The sequence below is a fragment of the Garra rufa genome, chromosome 1, assembly GCF_049309525.1.
Source record: "Garra rufa chromosome 1, GarRuf1.0, whole genome shotgun sequence".
NCBI lineage: Eukaryota > Metazoa > Chordata > Actinopteri > Cypriniformes > Cyprinidae > Garra > Garra rufa.
In genome coordinates this window covers 21217094-21244279 of record NC_133361.1, presented here as the reverse complement: position 1 = coordinate 21244279, position 27186 = coordinate 21217094, and the positions used below count along the sequence as shown (strand labels likewise).

The following is a 27186-nucleotide window of genomic DNA, read 5'->3' as shown; positions in this document are numbered from 1 at the left end:
GAAATGTAACTCAATGAAACACCTTACCAAACCAATAAACAATGATTTATTGAAGGTGCAATTAATTAAAGGTGATCAATGATCCCTAATACCTTTAAAGAATAAGGGTCCTTTAATGAGTTATACTTCAGTAAACGAATGAAAGCTTGGGCAATCAGAGCAATATGAGACTTTAAAGTATACATCCTGCCTTTAAATGTGTCACTAAATGTGTACAATTTATTGGGTTGATACAAGATTGAATACAAATCTTAGACATTGGTTAATGAGACCTAGCATCGAACCGCTGAAATTTCAATTCAATTTAAAAAGCTATGGTGTAAGAAGCTTCGTTTACTGAAATCACCATACACTCCGTATCATGTATTTCGAGAAATAAGGGTGTGACTGAGGGCCCAAACCTCTACAGAGTATGCTTAAAGACCCCATCACTAGTTTAAACAATTTCTCTCTCCCTCTCTCTTGCTATCTCTTTCTCTTGGATTAATTTCCTGCTTGGCTGTCACCCTCTATGTAGGACCAGTCAGGGTAGTCCCTCCTCACATACTTTGGTTTTGACCATGTTATCTTTATTTTGACTTCATTCTGCCTCTCTTTTATTTGGTCTAATTTACTAACCTTTATTTAGCTTGAATGTAACAAATTCAGCTAAGATGATTTCAATCAAATTAGAAGTTTGATTAAATCAATGTATTCACTTCTCCCTTTAGTTCCCTAAAGCTATTAGGACACTTTCATTAAGCTTTCACCTCAGTTTAGTTTGTCCGACCATCATCATCTCTCTCCCGGTATAGGATTATAGCAGTTCCAGAAACCGCTGTCCCCTTAATGAACAAAGCAGGTTATTAGCAGACTAATTCCTGTCCCTCTCTATACCCCTCCTTATATAGATGTTTGATGTGTCCCTGCTAGCCTAGCTAACAGCCCCTAGGTTTAATGACACTCCTGCAGCATTCCTCAGACTTAAACTAAATCAGGAAAGCCCTTCTTTCTTCCACTGTCTCTCTATGATTTTATTTCGGTTTGTTTTATTCAATACCATCCTAGTGACCAAACCTGAGAACCATCAGTGCATTGAGTAAAAATGTGACCACATGTACAGCATGGTCAGTAGCTGACCCTTGCTTTCATCCTGTTTTAAAATTACTCAAAACACTCCCTTTGTGCTCACCTGCACAAAATCTCAGGGTCCAATCTCACTAGCTGCCCCACGACAGCTATCCACACCTTATCTGGCCTACAGAGCCAATCACCATAAAGATAGCTTACCACCCCTGTTTTGTGTTTGTACTTGCATTTGCCTTCTGCCTCTCTCTCTCGTGTCTCCACAAGTGAACCAGCGTGTCTCAGACATCCAGCCCTGCCAACTACCAGGACCAACTGGAGACTCGGCAGAGTGCTGTGAGGGACATCCTTTAGCCTAAAGCAGCCAACAGCCTGCAACGGCAGAGAAAGGAACAGCGGGACTGCAACGTGGTCGCCTCACATCCAGCCTGGACAACCAGGAACTGACCAGCATCATCATCTCCTTGGCCCACACCCTCAAGGGCCTCAGACAGGAGGCAAATGAACTGAACCTGCAAGTCACAGAGTTCCAAAGGGAACCAACACCCGCTGGAAAAGAGGAGGAACCGACAGACGCAAGGAACCTGACAGAGCAATGGAAGGAAATCACCAGTCTTTACGAAGGCTTTAACAGCTGCCAGACACAGGTAGCAGCTGGAAAAGGCCACCAGACAAGACTTAAACAGAGAACTGTTCCACACAAAGTCACTGTTAAAGCAGTGCACACAGAACTTAATAAGAGAGACACAAGAGCCAAGGCCGTAGAAGGCCTTCTGCATGCAGCCAGAGCTGTAGTCCAAACCTTAACTCAGCAATTCTGCAACCTTAAAGAGGAGCTCAACATGGTCCAGAAGACTTGGAAAAGTCCTACGGACTGCAGATGGACTAGACAAATAACATACACCCTGCTGCACATCACACAGCCAGCAGTGCAGACCCCCTTATCCCGGTACACAGATACAAGAGGGGGAGGGGCAAAACCCTCTGCTTGACACAAGTCGACTTCCTGAAAACTTCTGCAGTGTCAGAAGGAAAAGGACTCATTCAGGTGAGTCCTGAAACAGCACATGAAGTGACACTATCTCAATCGAATGGCCAGAGACATCCCTGCATTCACACCAGAACGTGTAGGAGACAATGATGTCCATGCCTACCTGAGAGACATTTGACTTTCACCTGCAGTCTTGGACCAGTGGGAATCACTAAGATACCTCTAGGTCACCTCTAGCCCAGAGGTGCAACACTTCATGGCTCAACAGCCAGGACCCATTCAATCAGACCACCAGCAACTCGGACAAGCTCAAGCCCGTGTCGAAACCACCAACATCAGACGCCTAATGATGTTTGAGCAAAACAGAGGGCTAACAGACACCTGCTGCCCTCTTGCCACCCTAACCGGGTCCGTCTGAAACTCTTTATGACAATTCCTTGCGAACCCTGGAACTACCTGCCCTCTCACAAGTGAGAGTCCAACCAGCGATTCCAGACTGCAGGGACCACATACTAGATAACAACCACCTGACACAGACCAACTCGGGTCAGGATGACAAGTGACACTGCCTCGACACCTGCTGCACAAACTCGAGGACCCATACCTTGCCACCGTCTACATTATCACACCTGATAATGTCGACCACAGCACCACAGCCACTCCTTGAAGCACCAACCACCAGAGAGCCACCTCTCTCTTCCAGCCATGAGTGGCAGGTGCAGGCCTGATTGTTCCGCACCTTTGATGTCGCTCACTGTTGTCTGTTGGACAGACAACAACAATCGAAAGAGGGGGAATTGTAGCGTCTGGACCAATCAGACATAGTTATTTGTTACATTTAACAAATTATCCTTAAAACCAAGAAGCCAACTTTAGGTTGGCATTCTAGAAACAACCCCCAGTTCTACCAACATTAAAGCAACTGGGCCTTAAGGGCTCAGTTGCCAGGGCAACTATCTGATAACACCAGTTTTACGATCCAAAGGAATGCAGCAACTTTAAGAAAGACATTTAGCCTACTGAAATGGACTCTTCCCTAATTTATAGGAAAACCTTCTTATGAATGAACACACAAATGGTCCATTCATTGTGTATATCATTGTGGTTTATGTACCTTGTCTTTTTCCTTTTTTTTTATTTGTGTAATGTTTTATGCATGTGTTAAGATAGATATAGATAGATATCTCATGTAGATATATTATGTACGTGTCATGTTTAGTATCTCTGAATTCGTATTTTGATGATCTAAAAGATGATGCATATTATATGTTGATACACAGGTAACATATTAGAGTTTCATGAATCCCTAGTAGATTTACATGAATTTACCCACATGCAAAATACCTTGCTCTCAAACAAAGGGTCGTAAAAGCCCACATCATTTCGAAACCCCCCGCTCGGAATTTCAGCCTCTCTCATTGGTCAAGTCCACTTTGAGAGGTGTTATCTTCCTAGATGTTAAAAGGGCTCACACCTAGTTCCGACCAGTTCCTTCTGAAAACTTGATTGCTGCCTGTGGGGAGGGCCTCCACAGGCCCAGGCCCAGAGGGGGGCCTCAACACATGGAGCTGTGGGACTCTCCTCAGCCTGAAAAGAGTCAGACTAACACCACTGGAGTTCATTTTCACCCAACCATGGAACTTATCATCATGAGAATGACCACGATCAGACATCTCTCTATCTTCACTCCTGGCCGTCTCTGGATCCCCAGCTCTGAAGTGCGGCCTGCGGTTCCTCAGAACTGCTCACTTGGGAGAGAAGACTCTCTTAACCTCAACAGAGTCAAGGACAACCTCGGAGTTTCAAGAAATTGCAACTTCGGCCATCAAATGGAACCATCCAGGACTTCTTCAGAGACTCCACGAGACCCTCGGTCGAATGCAAGTATCGTTTCTTCCACTAAACAGAGGTTTGGTGTAAAGCTATCGTATGCTATGTTTTCGATTAGAAACTGATGGTTCTCTTTGATGGTCAACTCAGCCTCACGCCCTTTTTCCTGTACTGTTCTAATCATCCTCCTACCCTACCCTGTATGAGTGAGTATATGTCTGTTTGTTTAGATTACTTATATGTTAGTCGTTAGTTAATAAAACTCTTGTGCACAAATTACATGAGTCTCTGATTCTGCCTTGCAAATTAATGTCCCTTTACAATTTCCGATCAAGCTACATGCTCTAATGCATTATTAGTGTAACAATGTTATTTTTCTGTGGCCAAGAAAATATCATTGCTTAGGGTTGATACAAAATTACCCTGTATGTTCGCTAGATGAACAGATTAATTGATGGCGATTCGATTCCGCTACAGTTACTACTGGCGGCTGATATAAATAATGGTAATTAATCAAAATTAATTGTCATTATTTATATACATTTCCCTTTTGAGCTAAATTCGCTACAGTTTTGTTTGGGTGATTAAAGCAAATGTTCTCAATATATATCACAATGATCTTGTGTTCTGAAACAATGATTAAGTGGAATGAAAATATGTCCAAATACAATGAAATCATGACATCAGATTTGAAAGAATGACTAGTGGTGTTACAAATGTGATCAGTTTAAAGTTTTGTACTAAGAGATTTGAAAATGCACACTTTACTTATGAAAATAGTACCAAACCAATTAAAAAAAACTGTAAGTTTAACAGTTCAAAATTATATAATATGCAAGTACATCAAGATCCATTTTCCAAACTGTGTTTTTTGTCCTATGCTGAATTACTACGGTACACCTATTATAAGTTTTTATATTCAGACTGGTTCTGGTAGGAAGCGCTGCAGAGTCGTATCTTCATGACTCTTCATAGATATAAACAGAGAGAAGTAGCTCCGGCTACAATGTTCTTCCACAAGACACATGCAGCTCCAAAAGTTACCCATACCGAAATGTAATATATGACATATATGTCCCTATATCAGAAGTGCTACTCTCATATATGTTAAATATAGGGCAATATATTATTATCACATATATACATCTTCTGGATATATGTAGATATATGTTTATAACATATATGTATTTCCCATAGTACAATTTGTATATAAACATATATTGAAAGTAAATATATGGTCAACTTTTATATGGTATTGCATGTTATGACCATATATGTTTACAATATATATTAAAATTGTATATTGTATTATATGATAAGACCATATATGTTAACAATATATATCAAAATTACCAATGTATATATTGAATTTATGCAAGTTTATTAACCATTTATGCCTAAAAGATACTGCTTATTGTAAATCACATAACAAAATATTTTTTTGCTTAACTTTATTATTTCAATTCAGTTTTCTGGGGAAAAAATACAGATGAATATATAACCTGTTCAAAAAATGCCAATGTACTAGTTACTTGTAGTAAAACGAATGTATTATAGAGTTATTGAGGGGGAAAACACTTCATGTAACTGTTTGTCCATATGTGCTGTCATCATCAATGAACTAAAACGCATTTCATTAAAATACATGAGCGATTGAGTGCGTGTCACAATACCGCTACTGCGCATGCGCCAAAATTCAAACACACCCGCGCTAACGGCAGAGTCTGAGCAATGGCTGGGCAATGATACAAGTCATCTGCGGGAAGATGTTTTTCTTAGTAAGTGGAAGGATAACACATGGGCCAATACATTCACATAATAAACGACAATGATTTTATAGACGGGCACGAAGACAGACCGACATCACTGAGAGGAAACGATGAAACGCCTTTGAATGTGGCAGCGGTGCAGGTAATTTATGCTAATTTACTCAACGCTTTATTCCTACGCTAATATTTCATAGAAACTAAGTGTTATATGATTGTTTTGGTCTGCAAGAGCCTCTGTCTCTATATAGAGCAGATAAGTTTTTTAAAATATTCCCTTGCATTGTTTTATATATGATGTTATGTTTACAGCTGCATTGATGTGTTTTGCAATTTGCTTGCATTAAAGTTAATTTTAGCTAACGTTACTGGGTAGGTTAATGAACAATCTGTATGGAGATACTGCGAGCTAATTGTTTTCACTGGATAAGCAATGCCACATTTGGAAATTATTTAAAGCTGTCTGACAAAAATAACGGATGAAAATTATAATGTTTATCTCTGAGATGTAGTCTAGACTAGAACTATAAAACTGCAAAAAATGGAATTATTTAAATAAAAGCACCTTGAATTCATATAGTAAATTACAGTAAGTTACTTGGTTATATTGCACCAAGTGCATTGGCATGTAAGTGACATGAGTGGGTGCTTAAGAACATGTATGTTGTGTACATTGCATAAAGGTAACAGTACACTAAAGGATGTGATTATGGGGTTTTAAAAATATGGTTAATCTATCGTAGTAAATTTTGTTCATATCTTTGCTGATAATTGTGCTATTCTCGTTTGTGTCCCATGAATAGGTAATGAGTCCCGAAAATCTCAGAAAACAGAAATGGAGGCCGAACCTGCAGATGTGGATGGCAGTGATGTGAATCATGGAGCGTACACAGAAAAGGTTAAATATGTAGACAAATCAAATCAACAAAATATGTGTCTCCGTGTACTATTTAATAAAATTCTAGTGCATTTAATCTATAAATAACTAGAGGTTTTGGATATGGTAAGATTAAACTTATTTTAGTGAATGAAGTACCACATTTTAGCTATCATGTTGTTAGGGTGGGTACACAAAATATTATTTTATCCTTGCTTCAAGAAAATCCTCAATCTATCTGCTTTCTAACAGCTTCATATGGCCGTAACATTTATCTTAAACGTGGCTTTAAGCACTATAGATTATTAAAGTTTCACTTTCACTGTGACAAAGGCAGTAAATGTGGTGCGGGAAACTATTAATTGATTATTCTTCAATTAATTGCACTATAAATTACACTACAATGCAAAACACAGTAAATTGATAAACTGTTCGGCGTGATGACGTTTAATGCCTCCGACAGGCCCTGTAGTCCCATTTAGCAGCATGCTAGCAACCATCTTTTTTAAGAAACATAAGAGTTTAAAAATTAAAATACGAATCAAAAGTAGGGTTTAACTGATGTTTTTTTATGTCATATAATAAAATGTGAAAGGATTATGAGTTTGTGTGAACGGCAGACCTTATTTTAGGGGATTTAATCAAAATTGTCATGCAAAAATCCATGTAATAGTTCCACCCTGTTTTCTCCAGGCCAAAACAATGCACATATTAGGTATTATGAATGTCAACACTTTATTTAATTGATGCTAAATAGCAAATTAAATTGTAACCTTAGCTGTGAACTCTGTCATTGAGCATTTGGGCTACTATATTTTAGTTCTTCATGTATATAGAGACATATTATTTGAATGGGCATGCAGGCTGTGCTTTGTTGTTCTGCCATGTCCTTGTGGTATCTGGGAATATTTTACAACTACAACTTACAAACATATACATAATTAGTATTCTGCAGTTTTAAAATAATCTTTAACTTTACCAACTGTTTAATATTCAGTATATTTGTCATCTTATAGTAGTTTATCACTTTGGTACAATGTTGGATAGTATATGGTTCAGAAAATTTATTGTAATTATCTTATCAAAATCTAACTTTTATCTTTTTTTATATTTATACAGATGCTGGAATCCAGACATTTCTTCACCTGGGGCCTTCTGGGGATGGCAATAAACCAAAAACTAACCAAGCTGTGGGAATACAAACCTGTAGACCTTTAGCTGGACCACTACAATTGATGTTTTGTTTCTTATGCCTGTTCAGTGTTTTAATCAGTTATATATGTAATTGTTTCTTTTTTTCTGTTTGATTGTGCATGTCAGTAACATTTTTTGTTCCTATTTAAATAAATTCTGTTTAAATAAAGATGTTTCATTGTGTACCATTTAACATTTAAGGCTCAAGGTGTGAAATGTGCAATGCACTGCAACTTTGTAGAGTGTAGTGTCTCACATGTGTCCTGTATTTAAAGATCAAAGATCACATATTAAAATATTAAATATGCATGAAATATATGGTTTCATATATATCTAATCTGTATATAACATAATAAAAAAATGCATATATCTCACATATATTAATAATTATATATATTCCATATATGGCAATACATGTATTATACATACATAAACATATATTTTTGTATGGGGTAGACTTATATGTCAATATATGAAATTGTTCCATTTTCTAATAGGAATCATATATGGATATGGCATATACAAGACATGTATTTAATACATGGGTATTTCATATAAGCACATATATTACATTTCTGTATGGGTACAGACTGAAGCTTTAAGATTTAATTTTAAATAAATATAAATATATACAGATAATATGAAATAGAAATAAGCTTTAGACTCAATAGATAAAGCCTTAAACATGACTACATATGAGCTTAGATTTTTTGAGTCTACTTGTATATTATCAACTATATACACTTCACAGCTTTGACTTGCACAGAAATGGCAAGATGATTTTTTTAAAGGTGCAGTGTGTAGATTTTTGCGGCATCTAGCGGCGAGGTTGTGAATTGCAACAGTGCACCGCTCACCCCTCCCTTCACAGAACTACGGAAGCCGATACAGGACTAAATCTTGCCGTTTTCGACAGCAAGGAATAGTGAGATTTATTTTAAAACGTAATTTAAGGAATTATATTTACTTATTGTTTTTGTGAATATTACTGTTACTTGTTCATCATTGTGTCAGTGTTTTTTCGCAAGAACAATAGTATTGAAATACGATCTGTAGAGCAGTTTGTCTGTAAAATGATAATTCTAAGGTAATAAAAACATTATGGTTCATTAAGTAAGGTCTTTATACACCCCTGAGAACATACTTATGTATTGCACCTTTGTCTAGAGATCATCTTAAATATTACACAGTGCATCTTTAACTCTTTCATGGCCAGATCTTGTCATCTTGCCTTGTAAATGTGATTAAATTCTTCATATTTCTAACTGAATCACTCTGACTCTCTCGTGAATTAGTTTCAAGACACGTGATTGGTTGTTCACTATTGATGTCACATTGCACACACTCCATAAACACAGGATCAAAGTCTGAGCTGACAGAGAAAGCTGATGATCAGTGTCATTGTCCCATCAAAGCTAAATTGGATTGGTTTGTAACCCTGAGTTTGTTCAGCTGTTATTATGATTCAAGCCCCTGGTACAAGTCAGAGTTTGATTATGTTTTGTTTTTCTTTGTTCTAGTTTTTCTGCCTGTGTTAATTGCTGTGTTTGTTGTCTTGGTTATTGATTCAGTTATGTAATCATGCCCTTGTGTATTTATAGCCTTGCAATTTTTAAGTTGGTTGTTCAGTTCACTGTTTTGGCCAGTGTGCTATATTTCTTGTTTGTTTTTGTTTTTTTTCAGTAAACAATACTGCTTGCACTTAGATCCAACATTATGTTGTCTTTTTTTTAACCAGTCATGACAGAAAATAAATGAGTAAATTATAAAATATCAATATTTTACAAGTAAATGAATGCACACAGTTAAAACAATATTTTACTTCTGAAAACGGACTTCAAATAAATAATAAATAATAAAGTAATAAAGACAGATTCACCATGTTGTATTCTGCTCTTCTCATTCTGTAGTTGACTGTGTTCATTCTGTAGTTGAATGCGTTCTAAAGAAGATTCACAATAAAGACAAGAGAAAACAGAATTCAGACAACAAATACAAATATAATTTGTGATTAGGGACATTAATAAATTACAGGACCTAAGACTTGACATTAATACTGTATTCAATTATTGGTCAATTATTAGTTTGGGAAAAATTCTCAATATTATCTAACTATAACTAACTAACTGCAATGTTTGCCACAGCAAACAAATTTCTGCTTATTAATCTAAATGGCTCATTAATAGTAAGGTAGTTGTTAAGTTTAGGTATGAAGTAAACTATATGATCTAAAATATAGTTTAATATCTGTATTATAATACTAATGAACAGCCAATATGCAAAATAGTAATAAGCATGTTAATAAGCAACTAGTTAATAGTGAGAATTTGTCTCTAGTCTAAATGTTACCAAAAATATTTAATAAAGACAAATTACAAAAATGTTGTATCCTCAACATAATGTTTCACATATGAGGTGACACATCAACACAAAAATGTGTAGACAAGAGTGTTAAAGGACAACAACTACTTCTCCCTCCATCGTCCTTCAGCAGTGTGTGTGTTGCGACCCCAAAAGGATCGCCGCAAATAAGGAGAAGACGAGCACTCTTGCGTTGAAAAACATCTAAACTTTATTTAACCATCAGATCTAAAAACCCGTCTCGAGCAATACAGGCAGAGCACAAAAAGTCCGGAGAGCTGTCTCAGGTTTCCACTGAAAGGCCACACTCCTTTCGACGCACGCGACCAGAAGTTTTATCAACCAAGAACTGCCTGCACACCGGTGTTTCCAATCACGCAGCAATCATCCGAGCACCTGCACAGATTCAGAAACACACGCACACACAACCCAGGAAACGACCAAAAGTGTCGTCACACCCTCCCCCATAAGATAAAACCCCCAGCATTTATTGCTAGATTTACTGTGTGCAATATACCTCCCCTTAGCCGCAGCATCATCATCTCTTAGCACTAGTCCCCTGGGAAGAAAAACAAAAAACAAGCACAAGTCATAGAAAAAACACATCAACTTCAAGACATAGGGGCACGGGACAGGGCATCTGCCAAAATATTTTCCGACCCCTTTATTTGGCGGATATCCAAATTATAAGGTTGCAAAAATAACGACCAGCGCATCAATCGTTGGTTAGGATTCTGAAGAGTTGTCAAAAACGTCAAGGGGTTATGATCACAATAAATCACAACAGGTTTCCCTCCCCCTCCCACATAAACATCGAAATGCTGGAGTGCCCAAACCAAGGCCAATGCCTCTTTTTCAATAACCGAATAGTTAGACTGATACGACAAAAATTTCCTCGAAAAGAAACATACTGGACGTTCAATTCCTTCATCATCATCCTGTAACAGGACAGCTCCTGCTCCTACTTCACTAGCATCTACATGCATTTTAAATGATCTATCCCACTGGGGAGCGGCAAGGACTGGAGCACTAATAAGCAACGCTTTCACATTTTCAAAGGCGTGTTGACAGGCTGAACTCCAAATAAATGTACGTGATGCTTTCAACAAATCGGTCAAGGGAGCAACAGTTTCCGAAAAGTTTCTACAAAAATTTCGATAATATCCCACCATCCCAAGGAAGCGCATTAGCTCCCGCTTTGTACATGTCATGATCTGGGCTGTGGGGTTTCCCTCAGCCACCTGAGGTTGCTGTTTTCCCTTCCCTCCACTGCACTCCCTTGATTTGTACACCTGTTTGTCATTAGCAATCATTCACCCCCCACCTGGTCACAATTATCTTGGTTATAAGAACCCTTCTTCCCCACTCATCATCCTGGCTGCATTGTCTTCCGTATGGTTTGTTTCTGTGTATTTTGTATTCTAGATCTTGGCTCCTGACCGTGTTTCTTGTTTTGTTCAGTTTATGTTTGAGTTAATGTTTGATTGTGCCGTGTTGGCCTTTTTGGTTTTTGTTAGTTTGTTTTGTTATATTCATTAAAAATTACTAACCTGCATCTGGACCCAGACCTGCCTGTTTGAACCGTGACAGAATGCAGCCAGCACAGATGGGTCCAGCGGGGAGTAATTTTTTTTTTCTTTCGGAGGAGGCGGCATCTTTTGAGGCGGCGTCGGCCGCTCGGTTCGAGGAGGTCATTTACCTCCAACTGGCCGAGATGGAGGCCTGTAGGGCCGAGTCGGCGCGACGGCGTTCCCGCTTTGCAGTGGGGGTGGAGTGGCTCTTCCGTGGGAAGGCGGAAGTGACCACTCTCTCTGTTCCGGACGCGGCGGTGGCCGCTCTCTCTGTTCCGGACGCGGCGGTGACCGCTCTCTCTGTTCCGGACGCGACGGTGACCGCTCCCGCTGTTCCGGACGCGGCGGTGACCGCGCCCTCTGTTCCGGACGCGACGGTGACCGCTCCCGCTGTTCCGGACGCGACGGTGACCGCTCCCGCTGTTCCGGACGCGGCGGTGACCGCGCCCTCTGTTCCGGACGCGGCGGTGACCGCTCTCGCTGTTCCTGACGCGGCGGTGACCGCTCTCGCTGTTCCTGACGCTGCGGTGACCGCTTTCGCTGTTTCTGACGCGGCGGTGACTGCTCTCGCTGTTCCGGACGCGGCGGTGACCGCTCTCGCTGTTCCTGACGCGGCGGTGACCGCTCTCGCTGTTCCTGACGCGGCGGTGACCGCTCTCGCTGTTCCTGACGCGGCTGTGAATGCGCTCTCTGTTCCAGACGCGGCTGTGAATGCGCTCTCTGCGCCTGACGCGGAGGCAACTGCGCTCTCTGTTCCGGACGCGGAGGCAACCGCGCTCTCTGTTCCTGACGCGGCGGTGACTGCGCTGCACGGGCCTGGCCCGCCGTCCCTCCCCCTGATTTGCCTTCCCCCGTTCCTCCACCCTCCAGACTTGTGGAACGTCTGGGAGCCGTTCCGTGGGGAGGGGGTAGTGTCATGATCTGGGCTGTGGGGTTTCCCTCAGCCACCTGAGGTTGCTGTTTTCCCTTCCCTCCACTGCACTCCCTTGATTTGTACACCTGTTTGTCATTAGCAATCATTCATCCCTCACCTGGTCACAATTATCTGGGTTATAAGAACCCTTCTTCCCCACTCATCATCCTGGCTGCATTGTCTTCCGTATGGTTTGTTTCTGTGTATTTTGTATTCTAGATCTTGGCTCCTGACCGTGTTTCTTGTTTTGTTCAGTTTATGTTTGAGTTAATGTTTGATTGTGCCGTGTTGGCCTTTTTGGTTTTTGTTAGTTTGTTTTGTTATATTCATTGAAAATTACTAACCTGCATCTGGACCCAGACCTGCCTGTTTGAACCGTGACAGAACAGGGTGCAGGATACTTCTCAATCGCCTCAATTTTTGCATTCAGCGGTCGAACAACACCATGACCCACGATCTTACCCAGAACTCACACTTCGCTAGGTTCACGGTAAGACCAGCCTCCTTCAAGCGCTTAAACAAAAACTGAATTCAGGACAGATGTTCCTCCCACGAGTCGCTATACACTACCAGATCGTCCAGGTAAACTGCGCACCCTTCAAGGCCAGCTACCACACGATTCATTAGACGTTGAAACGTGGCCGGCACGTTTCGTAATCCAAAACTCATAACATTATAGGAATATACACCATCCGAAGTAATAAAAGCAGCGATTTCGCGAGCACGCTCAGTCAAAGGAACCTGCCAATATCCTTTTAGTAAGTCAAACTTGCTAATATATTTTGCTGTACCCACCTGGTCCACACAGTCTTCAATACGCGGAAGCGGAAATGCATCTGGTTTAGTAATTGCATTTAGCTTCCTATAATCTGTACAAAACCTCATTGTCCCGTCTTTTTTCTTTACTAGCAAACAGGGAGATGACCAACTTGAGGATGAAGGAACAGCCAGATTATTTTCAAGCAAATACTTAACTTCTGACTCTAGTTGTTTTCTTTTTTCCCAGGGAACTCTATAAAATCGTTGACGTATTGGTGAAGAATCACCCACATCAATATCATGCTGTATTATGTGAGTTTGAGTAGGTACATCAGAAAAAAGAGACGAAAATTCCTCAATTAAATTAACCAATTCCAAACATTTTTCAGTTGGAATATATTTCAAGAAAGTTGGCAAATTTCTTAACATTTCTGAATTGCTTAATCGAGGAGACATGACACAGTCTTCAGGTTCCATAGTTGCTTCATAATCTGTCAAAGCCAAACTATCTAATACAGAATGATCCACCGATAATACAGTAGACTCTATTATCTGTGGACCCGACATTTCCTCCCGTATATAATACGGTTTAAGTAAATTGACATGACAAACCTGAGTTTTAGCTCTTCTCTCCGGTGTGACAATAGCATAATTCTCATCAGATTCTTTTCGAACAATCACATAAGGACCAGCAAATCTAGCTTTAAAGGGGGAGGAGATCACCGGTAACAAAGCCAAAACCTGATCCCCAACACAAAAAGATCGGCGCTCAGTTTTACGATCATATAAACGCTTCATTTTCTGTTGCGTTTGTGTTACATTCACCTTCGCCAATTTAACAGCCTCAAACAATCGTCTTTTTAAACCATTAACATATTCAACCAACTTCTTCGGCGGATCGGAAGGAACCCAGCCATCCCGTAGGACAGCTAATGGTCCACGGACAGTGTGCCCAAAAACAAGTTCATTTGGGCTAAACCCAGTACTCTCATGAGTTGCTTCTCTGGCCGCTAACATAAGCCAAGGTAAGCCCTCCTCCCAGTCTCACTCCAATTCTGTACAATAAGCACGTAACAGCGATTTCAGTGACTGGTGGAAGCGTTCTAAGGAACCTTGGCTCTGAGGATGATAAGCTGTCGACATATTATGCTTAATATTAAGTTGCCTCAAAACTTCCTTAAACACTCCCGAAGTGAAATCTGTACCCCGATCTGACTGTAAAATTTTAGGTATTCCAAATACAGACATAAATTGGGACAAAGCTTTCAACACAGACTTTGATGTAATCGATCGCAATGCAAAAGCAGCAGGGTACCGTGTGACCTGACACATAATGGTCAACAAATACTCACTACCAGATTTAGAGCGAGGTAAAGGACCAACACAATCTACAATTAAGTGATTGAACGGCTCAGTCACAACAGGAATTGGTCGTAATGGAATAGGCTTTGGATTCTGATTCGGTTTACCAGACAACTGGCATGTGTGACAGGTCTTAATATATTTGGAAACATCACGTTTCAAATGAGGCCAAAAAAAATTACGCATTATACGATCGTAAGTCTTCTTTACTCCAAGGTGCCCCGATAAATCATCATGAGCAAGACTTATTACCTTCGAACGAAATGGCGTTGGCACCACTACCTGAATGACCGGTTCCTTCAAGGAAGCCTTAGCCTGAGGTGTCCATTTCCTGATCAGTACCCCTTCACTTATGAAGTATCCTTGGGCAGCACTGCAATCCGACATTACCTGTGAAAATAGTGCATTCAGGGTAGAATCTGTCTTTTGTTCCTTAATTAAGAGTACTCGGCCACGAAATAACTCCTGTCTCCGAAGAGGAGTCCACACTCTGTGTAGTCACCGCTGAACGACTGACAGCCCGCGTAACCACACATGCTGAAAAAACACCAGGTAAACTCTGCACACTCTCATCAATCTCTTCCACAGACACAGGTTTCGATGAAACAATTAAAGGTGGAGACGCATCCCTCCAGACCCGTTCTCCAGCCAGATTATTCCCCAAAATAACAGAAACTCCCTCAACCGGAAGGGCTGGTCTCACTCCCAATGCAACTTCTCCTTGAATTAAATCAGAATCTAGGAAAACTCTATGCAATGGCATAGACTTTTTAGTTAATCCAATTCCACAAATTAACAATGAATCACCAGTAAAAGTCTCCTTTGAAAAAGGCAAAACTGACTCCAAAATGAATGAGGCAGAGGCACCAGTGTCCCGTAAAATTTTAACTGGAATTTTATCACCTTCCGGGAGAGACACAAAACCATCAGAGACAAAAGGTGAAAAACTGGAATTTACACAACCCACTTCACTCATTTCTTTAATATTTGACATAAGGAAAGGAGGACTCAAGTCATTGGCTGCAGGCACCAAAGCAGCCAACGCTGTAGGCTGTGTCATTGCATAACGGTTTCGACCCTTTGACTGAAGTACCGGACAATCTTTCTTCCAATGCCCATAACCTAAACAGTAATTACAAATTAGAGCCGAATCAGTTTTGTCAGCAAATTTCGTATTCATATAGCGTGTAGCTGTCGGCATATTCACAGGTTGCATAAGACGAGAAGTAACCTTTTCGCTACATAAATTTTTCAAACGACTCGCATCAATACAAGACTTGTGTATCAAATCATACTCATCAGCTAAAGCCGCCGCTTCAGCTGCAGTAGACACATTACGCTCTGCAATATAAATAGCTGTTTGATTTGGAAGCGTGTTCTTAAACTGCTCCAAGAAATTTCTGGCGATACGCCTCTGGCACCAATTCATATGCCTTAAGGACCGCATTTTTAACTTTGTCATAATTTTGACTATCGGCCCAGCTTAAAACAGAATAAGCTTTCTGTGCTTTACCCGTCAGAACACATTGTAACATTAAACATCGTTCAGTTTCGGGCCAATTTAGTTTATCCGCTACTCGTTCAAATAACACGAAAAAAGTATCCACATCCTCCTCATTAAACAAAGGTATCAACCGCAAACTGGCTGCCACATTAAAGTTAGTAGCTGACGGCCCACTCTCTGCTACCTCATATAAATCACCATCACTCAACAATGTTCTTACCTTTCCTTCTTTCATAAGGTCCAAACGTTGTTGCTGCAGATCCAATTTCCTATTTTCTACGGCCTGCTGTGCCAAAACGGTCTCCTGTTCTAATTTTCGTTTCTCAATTTCCATCTTAAACTCTAGCTTACGATGTTCCAATTGAAGAAGTGCTAACTCTTTTTGTTGCTCAAAAGTTAAGATAACCGAAGACGACGCAGTAATCGGCAACCCTGATTCCGCCGCAGATGACATAATTCCTTTATTTATAAAAGCCGCTTTTAAAACAGTACGAATATTCTCTTTCAATTTTTTATCATTTGTGGAAAGGACAATATCATAATGTGTTGCAATCTCAATCAATTGATCCTTCGTTAGCAAAATTTAAAAATTGCTCAGACGGATTTTCAATAAATTCACTTATCTCGATTGAAGTCATTTTCAGTCACTAATTCAATATCCAAGGTTTTTAAAATTAAATCCTTACCATCACAGCTGTCAAAAAAAAAAAAAAAAAAAAAATACATAAATACCCTGAAGATTAAGTTTCACATCCTACCTATACATAAATCTAACTAAGTAGACCCTAGTCTTCAAGCATACAGTGGCGGGTTTTTATGCACCTAATACCACAAGCTGAGAAGAACAACCAATTACTTGGCGATTCCCTCAAACCTCGGCGTGCTCCCGAGACTAAGCTCCAACCACCGATCTGCTCAAAAATAACAAACTAAAAAAAAAAATTCGACATACCACAAAAGGGTATGCCACTTAATCCTATCAGCGAAACCAATCTCAGGGCACTCCAAAATACGATACAGCTGTGACGAAGGAAACCACTTAACAACGCAAATGCACTTGTTTCTCCAATAGTTTTTAACAAAAAAAAAAAAACCTATTAACAAAAATATACTACAAAAATACTAACAAATTCAGAATACCAAAAATCTTTCTACAAAACAAATCCAACTAAGACTAAATCGCCAAAATTACATTCTTAACCAAAAACAAAAAACCAAAACAAAATTATTAATCCCGGACGAGCCCCCATTTGTTGCGACCCCAAAAGGATCGCCGCAAATAAGGAGAAGACGAGCACTCTTGCGTTGAAAAACATCTAAACTTTATTTAACCATCAGATCTAAAAACCCGTCTTGAGCAATACGGGCAGAGCACAAAAAGTCCGGAGAGCTGTCTCAGGTTTCCACTGAAAGGCCACACTCCTTTCGACGCACGCGACCAGAAGTTTAATCAACCAAGAACTGCCTGCACACCGGTGTTTCCAATCACGCAGCAATCATCCGAGCACCTGCACAGATTCAGAAACACACGCACACACAACCCAGGAAACGACCAAAAGTGTCGTCACAGTGTGTCAATCCACTCAACCTGAATGACACACACACATCTGAACAGAGTATGAATGAGCACAGGACTTCACATCAGCTCCTGAATTGTCATGTGTCCGGTCCCCGCTACAATAGCAGCAACATTCACAAATGTTTACAGAACAAGTGGAAACCCATTGTAGCTGTAGTGGTAAACATCCACTCACTTAAAAACAAACCACTTCTGGTCAATGAATTAATAACCACAAACAACCTGGATATGTGTCTAGAAGACAGCTACAGTGCAACAGTCCTCAATGAAACAGCCCCTCCTTCACTTTCATGAGTGTCTGCAGAGCTGTTAGGAGAGGTGGAGCTGGAGCTGCTCTATTTAAAGATGTCTATCAATGCAATCAAGTGTTATCTGGTCATTATTTGTGCTTTAAATATTTTAATATTTTACAAAATAGTGCTTAGTTCACGCATTCTATCTTTTATTATTTACAGGCCCCAAAAATACTCTCCAGCCTGTTATCAGTGATTTCCTCAGAGGTTGGCAGTTGTCCTATTGCTGGGGATTTTAATATTTACATAGATAATGCAGAAATCAATACTGCAATACACTATAATGTCTATAAAGACAGCCTTCATGCTTTTAACGAAGAAGCTTCTTTTCAAACCTTATAAATAGTAACTTAATTCTTATGCCACTCTTGTTCAAAAAAGACCATTAAACAGCTGCAGCTCATCCAGAACACTGCTGCCAGGATTCTGACTACAACCAGAAAATCTGAGCATATCACACCAGTCCTCAGGTCCTTACACTGGCTTCCAGTTACATTTAGGATTGAGTTTAAATTATTATCACTCATTTATAAATAACTCAATGTCCTATGACCTAAATACATTACAGATATGCTCACTGAAAACAGATCACTCAGATCATTAGGATCAAGAAATACCAAATGTTCACTTGAGACAAGGGCAGTCTGTTTTTAGCTATTATGCCACCTGCAGCTGGAATCAGCTTCTAGAAAAGATCAGATGTGCTAAATCACTAACATATTTAAATCTAGACTTAAAACACATCTGTTTAGCTGTGTATTTACTGAATGAGCACTATGCTATGACCAAATGATTGCACTGTATTTTATGTATCTTCATTTTTTTGTTATTCTCAGATGTTTTTATTCATCATTTTTTAATCAATTTAAATTTTAAATTATTTGCTTTTATTGTTGTAATTATTTGTTGTATGATTATTTTAATCATTTTTTATGTAAATCACTTTGAATTACCATTGTGTATGAAATGTGCTATATAAATAAAGTCGCCTTTCCTTGAAAATTAACCCCATACTGCCTTATTTACAAAAAAAAAAATCAATAACAAGAAAACAAACATTTTACCTTTGTTTTTATGAGCAAACACTGCTATCAGTATTCCAGCAATTACACTGAGCACAACACAAACTGAAATCACAATGACGGATGTCCTCCAAGAATTAAACATATTACCTGCAAAACAAAACTGTAATTCAGTACATTGTGTAAATCAAACTATTATGATGAGATGATTAAAAACATACATAGACAGAAAAATGTTTTAGCTTTATGTAACTTTATAGACTAAGCTGAATTTTTACTGCATCAAAAACACTTTGAGAAGATGACAAACAATTATATGAACAAAAGTGTGAGTACTTACTTGTGGTGATAATCAGTGCCTCCAGCATGTGATGCTTCAGTTTGAATCTGCAGTGAATCTTGCTGTCTCTCTCATATACAGTCATGGTGTGTTTCACAGTGAACCCGTCTGTGTTTCTGTGTGTCTCTGTAGTCTCTGAACTCAAACTGACTCCTTCACTGTCCAGCCACTCAAGATCAGGTTCAGGGTTCCAACCTTCAGATTCACACTGTAGATGAAGCCCTCCTGAATGATCAAACCCATCTACAGTGATCACTGGAGGACTTCCTACAGCTACAGACAAACAAGAAGAACATTCAGGTGTTGTTCTGGCATTTTTGGGTTAGTGCATGTTAGTTTTTTAAAAGTTTACTCACCTTCAACACGGACATCAACAGTGGCGTCATCATACCAGGATTTGGACTGAATAAAACACTTATAAAGTCCTTCATCAGAGACTTGAACTGATGAGACTCGGAGGGATGTGTTTCCTTTCTCTAGTTCTTGTTGGATCAGTTTTGTTCTTCCTTTGTAGGACTGAATCTGATTTGAGTTTTTGTCTTCATGATCCTCATAGAGATGCACTAGTTGTGAATCTTTCAGATCAAGTCTAAACCACTCCACTCTCATGTCCACAACACTGATGTTGGGTTTGACTGAACAGGGCAGAATCACATCTTCACCAGCTACAGCAAATACAGGATCTACAGCTCCTACTACTTCATACAGCTCTGTGAAAGAGAAAGAGAGCAGGTCTAATTAAAAGTGAACCTCCTTTAAGTTCAACTGTCAACCTTCAACAGGACAACAGTTTTCCCATGTAAACCAATAACTGTCCTTCTCCACACATCTGCATGTCTGCTTGAAAACACTACTTGTGTGCATTTTACATGTGTTATTAAATATTATAAAATTGTTCTTAGTAAATTATTATAATTATTCAATATTTCTGAACAATGACAGACCATGGCAACATTAAATAACTGACCATTCATCCAGGAAACTTTCTGTTTTGTGGTTTGTTCATGTAGGTAAAATAAAATAATTTCAGCTCAGATCAAAATTTCACTTCATTTATTTACTAAGTAGCATACTATAAATGGCATAATGTACAGCGAGCCGATCATATACTATAAAATAAACTATAATCATAAATATGGTTCAGCTGGACAATGAATAGACATGAACACACATTTTAGCTCTTTACATGGATGTGAATAATTACCTGATCTTGAAACTGTGATTTCACTAATAATCAGGAAAGTCAAACAAATGAGCTTCATCTCTAAAGGACACAGATGCTAAAATGAAAAGAAAAAAAAACACTATAAAAAACAGTCAGCTCGTGTGTTAAAATGCATGTGTTGGCTCCGAACACTTGCACATTTACAAAGCAAGACACAAAAGCACTAAGTGTATCTACATGTAGCATTATTTGACTTTTTTCCAAAAAAAAAGTATTTATAAGTTTAGTATCACTTAATATTCCTACCAAACCAGTTAAACGCATCTGCTCTCCAGTCACACTCTTGATAGACACAGTTGTTCAGGTAAATGTGTTTCTCGACTTACCTTAGACTAAACATTGATGTGCTCATTGGAGTTTCTGAATAAATTATTGATTTGATTATATGGGAATTAACTAAATGTTGATACAACAGTTTATAATCGAAAGGAGAACATTCCCAGTTATGTTTCACTTTCACTTGTATGACACCGCCCTCCACAACACTATGATCATAATTCAGCTGCTGAAATCATTCCCTGACTGTGTCTGCAGGCTTTTCATTACCCTTAATTTGGCATTCATTTAAAAAAAAACACAATGGGGGAAAACTTTTTTCGAAAACAAAATATGATAAAAAGAAATTGGAGCAAATAGTTGAGTTTCAACAATAAAGTGACATATCAGAACCAAATCACAAACAAACAAATAAATAAACAAAAAAGACACTTTTGATCCTCAGACTTATGAGATCTTTTTTTATTTATTTATAAATATAATAAACATAACTTACACTTATTTAAAACATATTTTCCCATTACTATAATGTAATTAATTAAACAAAAGATTGTATGACTCTACCATAGATAATATCTTGTAAGGTGAAAGTATCAGCAGCCATATACTTTGCTACGACCCGTTTGACCCTTAGTGTTCTCCAAAAGCCGCTCGAGAAATTACATGTGAAACATTTTACACAGGCATATATCGAAATGCACGCACACGTCATCAGTGAGCGCCCGCAGGGTCCTTTCAGTCACTGTACTCCTGTCACGCCGTAGTTTTCAGTCTTCTATAGGTCAAACTACAGCAGCAGAAGCAAAAAATGATCCGATCATTAAATTTACTCTCTCAGAGGGCTCATGTCAGGCTGTTATCATCCAGCAGAGGGGTCGGAAAAAGAATAGTCCCCGCGACATTCACTGGAGGTACATGTTTAATTTAACATGAATAATCCATTAAATAATATGATCAGCGAATCAGAACATAGCAACATGATTAAATAGTGTAACGGGAAGAATGATGTTAATCAGATAAACGCATGCTCTTCAGTTAAAAACGTGTATATTTTCATTGACATAATAAACAGGATTTGTTCTGAATAAGTCTATGGTTCAGTGGGACATGTTGACTAATGTAATCATTCTCAGTAAATAATCCAGACTGTCGAGCATAGACAATAACAACTATCAAATCCAAATTCCTCTTTTAATCAATAAAACATCAGTACTGTTTAATTCTGATGATTCTGACTCTTTTTCTTCAGCAGCTGATACTAATATCAGACAGCAGTTTCCTCACAGCAGACCAGTCAGACTGTGGAGCTCCAGCTGTGCTGCTGTCAGTGTGTCTCATCGCAGATACAGCACACAACAGGCTGAGAGCACAGAGGAGGAGACACTCCACACAATCATCAGTGACACTGAGAATGTTCAAGGTATAGAAAGATTCAGTAACTTAACCCTATAAAGCTGATGTTATGTATTAACGAGGCAAAACACCAACAAATGCCATCAAGCACACTCATTTTTGAAAACTTCATCATACTTTTCAAGCACCTCCTGAATAGACCTGGGCTGTCTCATTTGATTCACATATCGAATTTCTTTCCAATTCAACTTAATTTTCTGGAGCCAGTTCCTACCACACAAATTTGGTCCATTCCCTTCCACTACGATCAGCGGTAACTTATTTACTTGATCTTCGTATTGCACAATAACAGTGAGTTGGCCCAAAACTGGAATGTTTTCACCTGTATACGTCTTTAGCTTTACGTGAGCTCCCTCCAGTGGTAAATGAGCAAATGACTGCTTGTACATTTCTTGCGAAATAATGCTCACAGCAGCTCCTGTGTCGACTTCCATCAATAAATCTTGCTGATTCACAGTAAAATTCGCTCGGAATGTCGGTTTCTCAATATCACTTAACACCGAGAACATCTCCAGTTCTGGCTCTTCAGCATACATATAAGCTGTAACTTTATGCTTGTTCTGTGGCCCAGCAGATTTATTCACATGTGACTTCTCTGTAACTCTGCATGCTTTCTTTACATGACCCATCTTTCCACAATTATGGCATTTCGAATTTTTAAAATAACATTCCTGGGCACTATGATTTCTTCCTTTACAACGATAGCATGTATATCTTTGGTGGTGAGTAGTTTTTTCATTTACCTTATGCACAGTTGCCGCTGAATCCTCCGTTTTCCTCAGCTGAAGCGTGTCCCGGGCAGCTGTTTCCATGCTTAGAGCAATTTCAAATGCTCGTGCAAACGTAAGAGCGTCTTCAGAAAGCAATCTTCGTTGGCATGCTTCACTTTGAATTCCGCTCACAAAGCGATCACGTAAAGCTTCATCCAAACTTGCACCAAAATCACATTTCGACGCACACTGTTTAAGTTCAGCAACATACTGGGACACAGTTTCATGGGGCTTTTGTACACAACGCTGAAATCGGAAGCGTTCAGCTATTATCAACGGCTTGGGCTCAAAATGGGCTTGTAGGATATCAACGATTTCTTTAAATGTTTTATCCTTCGGCTTTAAAGGTTGAACCAAATTCCGTAGCAATCCATAAGTGGAAGCTCCCATAGCACTAAGCAGAGTCGCCACTTGCTTCGCCTCATCTACATCATTAGCAATCATGAACAGTTCCACACGTTCAATATATGCAGACCAGGATTCATTTTCTGGTTTATATTCATCCAGTCTTCCAATTTGTGCCATGTTCCTTCACATAATGTTTCCTCGTCGCCAATTTATGTTATGTATTAACGAGGCAAAACACCAACAAATGCCATCAAGCACACTTTACTCAGGTGAATACATGCGTCATCACAGCAATACATCACGTGACTTATATACTGGCTCCTAAACAAGGAACCAATGAAAACCAGACAAACCAAGTAATCAAGTAATCACCATACACATTATCTCAATACACCACAGCTGACTTTATCATATTTGTTACATGAATTTCTAAAGTCTCTAAATGATCAACATGATCAAAGCTTTTCTGAAAATCCTGTTGTTTACAATCTACTACAAGTCTTTTGTCATCTGATTGATAGTTTGTACTACAGTGGTATGCGAAAGTTTGGGAATCCCTTGTAGAATCTGTGAAAAGTGAATAATTTTAACAAAATAAGAGGGATCATACAAAATGCATGTTATTTTTTATTTAGTATTGTCCTGAGTAAGATATTTTACATCAAAGATGTTTACATATAGTCCACAATAGGGTTGTCACGATACCATAAAAATGACTTACGATACTATACCAGCTGAAGTATCATGATACCAAGTAGTATCACGATACCATGCAGTATTCTGTTAATTTAAAATTCAATTCTACAAAATGAATAAAAAATTCTTAAATAAAAAGATGTACATGAAAACAAGCAAGATTTTTCTCTGAATACTTCATTAATGTCAATGAATGACTGGCTATTGTTATCCATGAAATCATGTAAACAAAACTCATCTGAGCACTGCACAGAAGCTTCATGGAGTGACATTTAGATGTGGTATTTATACATTTAGACTGTACTAATAATTGCATAAATAATGTTATAAGATTAATATTTTAAATACAAAACTCTGAATATAGAAATATGTTGGAAAAGAATGGAACATGACGGGAAACTTAAAACCGCCAGCAGGTGGCAGCAATGTTCATGATTGAATCAAACGATTCTTTCAAAACGGCTTGAATCAAATGACTCGTTTTTATGAATGGCTTAGTGAATCAGTGATTCGCCCAAACCAACGCCAATTCAGATTCGAACACAGAAACGAAACAAAAACATCTTGCTCCTGTCATATTGCTGAACTGTCACGAGCATTTTTGCTGCCATATCTTAAAATTTCCAAGTAAGCAGGATGTATATTACAACGTATTCATTTATAAAGTTAAAAAATACATATATATAATGATTGATAAGAACCAAGTGCAAAACCACCATGTTAATGAATGGAATTGCATTCGTGATCGCAAAGATGCTTCCAGAAACGAATTATTACACTTGTTCTAAAAGTGGGCAAATGAATAAAAATACGAAAATTCTTTCTAGTAAAATATTTTGATGCTTAATAAGTGATTCTTGAGCTGCTATTTTTTAAATAACATTAGACGGTCTGAATCACACCCTCTCTTCTGGAACTGCAGCGTGAAGAATGACGTGCGCGCGCAGCTGCTCATTTCAAACTGAACTGAAGCGTCGGGAAGCACTGAATAGCACAGAAAGCGTATACACAGCCTATACTACACAACGCACAGCAGAAAGACATTTTGGCAATCAACTTGTAATGTTTCTGCTGGCGTGCATGAAAGTTTTAAACAGTGTTCAACATATCTACAACATATCTCACGGTACTATTGTGTGGACGATACTACCGTTTCAAAAATGCAATGGCACCGCGGGTATTTGTAAGCTTTAATATCGCGATACTACCGACGTACCGGTATACCGTGCAACCCTAGTCCACAATACAAAATAATAGCTGAAATTATTAAAATAACCCCCTGCAATACTGTGTGTGGTGACCTGGATGATCTACGATTGTTTTTTGTTTAGTGATGGTTGTTCACGAGTCTCTTGTTCTGAACAGTTAAACTGAGCACTGTTCTTCAGAAAAAATCCTCCAGGTCCTGCAGTTTCTTCATTTTCCAGCATCTTTTGCACATTTGAACCCTTTCCAGCAGTGACTGTATGATTCTGAGATCTATCTTTTCACACTCAGGACAACTGAGGGACTCATATGCAACTATTACAGAAGGTTCAAACACTCACTGATGCTCCAGAAGGAAACACGATGCATTAAGATACGGGGAGTGAAATTTTTTGAATTTGAAGATCAAGGTAAATTGTACTTAATTTGTCTTCCGGGAAACATGCAAGTATCTTCTGTTGCTAACGAAAGGCAGTACTAAATGGAAAAAAATTATATTTCAGCAAAAGAAGAAAAATTTGGACATCTTCATTCTGTTCAAAAGTTTTCACCCCCGGCTCTTAATGCATCGGTTCCCAAACTTTCGCATACCACTGTATGCAATCTGTTATAATATTTTTTGTCTAAGGGCTCAAAATCTTCCATTTAAAGCTTTACAGGCTTTAAAATGCAGTATCTGCTAGTATATGGAAATGGTAAGAATGTTAAAACTCTGTTTCTTTGTTCAATAAGGATCCTACTCCAAACACGAGTTCCAGGCAGAGACCAAGAAACTGCTGGATATTGTGGCCAGATCACTGTATTCTGAGAAAGAGGTGATAAATTAACCAAAAACCGATGTAATGCTGTAATATAACAATCCATGAATGGAAGAAAACTCATATAAATACATGAATCAGACTGCAGCACCATCTAATGGTCACTGATTTTCTGGCACATACCTGTTGTGTTAGGTGTTCATCAGAGAGCTGATCTCAAATGGCAGTGATGCACTGGAGAAACTGCGGCACAAGATGATCACAGCAGGAGGAGATACAGCACCCATGGAGATCCACCTGCAGACAGATGCTGCCAAAGGCACCTTCACCATCCAGGTACCTTCAACACACACAAGCCCTCCATCAGGACTCAAGATCAGATTGAAGAGCTGTCACTGCTGTCGAATCTATTGGTCAAGCTGTTTATGCTCTGATTTGTAGGACACAGGTGTTGGGATGAACAAGGAGGAGCTGGTTGCTAATCTCGGCACCATCGCTCGATCTGGATCAAAGGTGTGTCTCATTGAACTCTTCCAAATTGAATTACGCCTCTTTAGCTACGTTTTCATTCAAAGTTGTGATTTTGGCTTTGAACTGGAATATTGCATAAATCATTTGAAAACTAAGCATAGTTTCAATCCTATGTGTTCAAGATCTGAAAAATGGGAAACTGGCACACAATATTATCAAAAAACCATGCAACTATTTTTTCTAAATAATAAATTACTTGCACCTCATATCATGCAGACAATACACACTTTTACAGTTTAATGGTTTAATGGTCTTGGCTTTCTTTCAGCGCTTTTTATGCATTTTTTTATAGCTATTGTATCAATGGTGTTTGGACATTATTTCATGATGCTCACATACTTTCTCCATCAGGCTTTTCTGGATGCTCTTCAGAATCAAGCGGAGGCCAGCAGCTCCATCATCGGTCAGTTCGGTGTGGGCTTTTACTCTGCCTTCATGGTGGCTGATAAAGTGGACGTTTATTCTCAGTCAGCAGAACCAGGCGCTCCGGGATACAAGTGGTCCTCAGACGGGTGAGAAAAATAAGTAATTAATCG

General features: G+C 39.0%; 2 protein-coding genes across 6 annotated transcripts in view; one reads left to right on the top strand and one right to left on the bottom strand.

Moving 5' to 3' along the window:
- The window catches only part of LOC141332211 (butyrophilin subfamily 1 member A1-like), a 136787-nt gene extending 115676 nt beyond the window's left edge, over window positions 1-21111 (bottom strand). The window contains exons 1-6 of one of the 2 annotated variants that reach the window (XM_073837340.1): window positions 20979-21111; window positions 20632-20707; window positions 19784-20137; window positions 19428-19700; window positions 19130-19237; window positions 9603-9665 (exon numbers count right to left, since the gene is read on the bottom strand). In XM_073837340.1, coding sequence (XP_073693441.1) covers window positions 9603-9665; window positions 19130-19237; window positions 19428-19700; window positions 19784-20137; window positions 20632-20689 — 856 coding nt within the window. In that variant the 5' untranslated portion in view covers window positions 20690-20707; window positions 20979-21111. The remainder of the gene's footprint in view (window positions 1-9602; window positions 9666-19129; window positions 19238-19427; window positions 19701-19783; window positions 20138-20631; window positions 20708-20978) is intronic. The other variant, XM_073837347.1, reaches the window with a different exon arrangement.
- The window catches only part of trap1 (TNF receptor-associated protein 1), a 72210-nt gene that overhangs the window by 31661 nt on the left and 13363 nt on the right, over window positions 1-27186 (top strand). For 2 of the 4 annotated variants that reach the window (XM_073837319.1, XM_073837312.1), the window contains exons 3-5: window positions 26315-26455; window positions 26561-26632; window positions 27002-27162. In XM_073837319.1, coding sequence (XP_073693420.1) covers window positions 26375-26455; window positions 26561-26632; window positions 27002-27162 — 314 coding nt within the window. In that variant the 5' untranslated portion in view covers window positions 26315-26374. Of the gene's footprint in view, window positions 1-21683; window positions 21840-22177; window positions 22349-26093; window positions 26177-26314; window positions 26456-26560; window positions 26633-27001; window positions 27163-27186 lie in introns of those variants that run through there. The other 2 variants (XM_073837303.1, XM_073837295.1) reach the window with 2 other exon arrangements.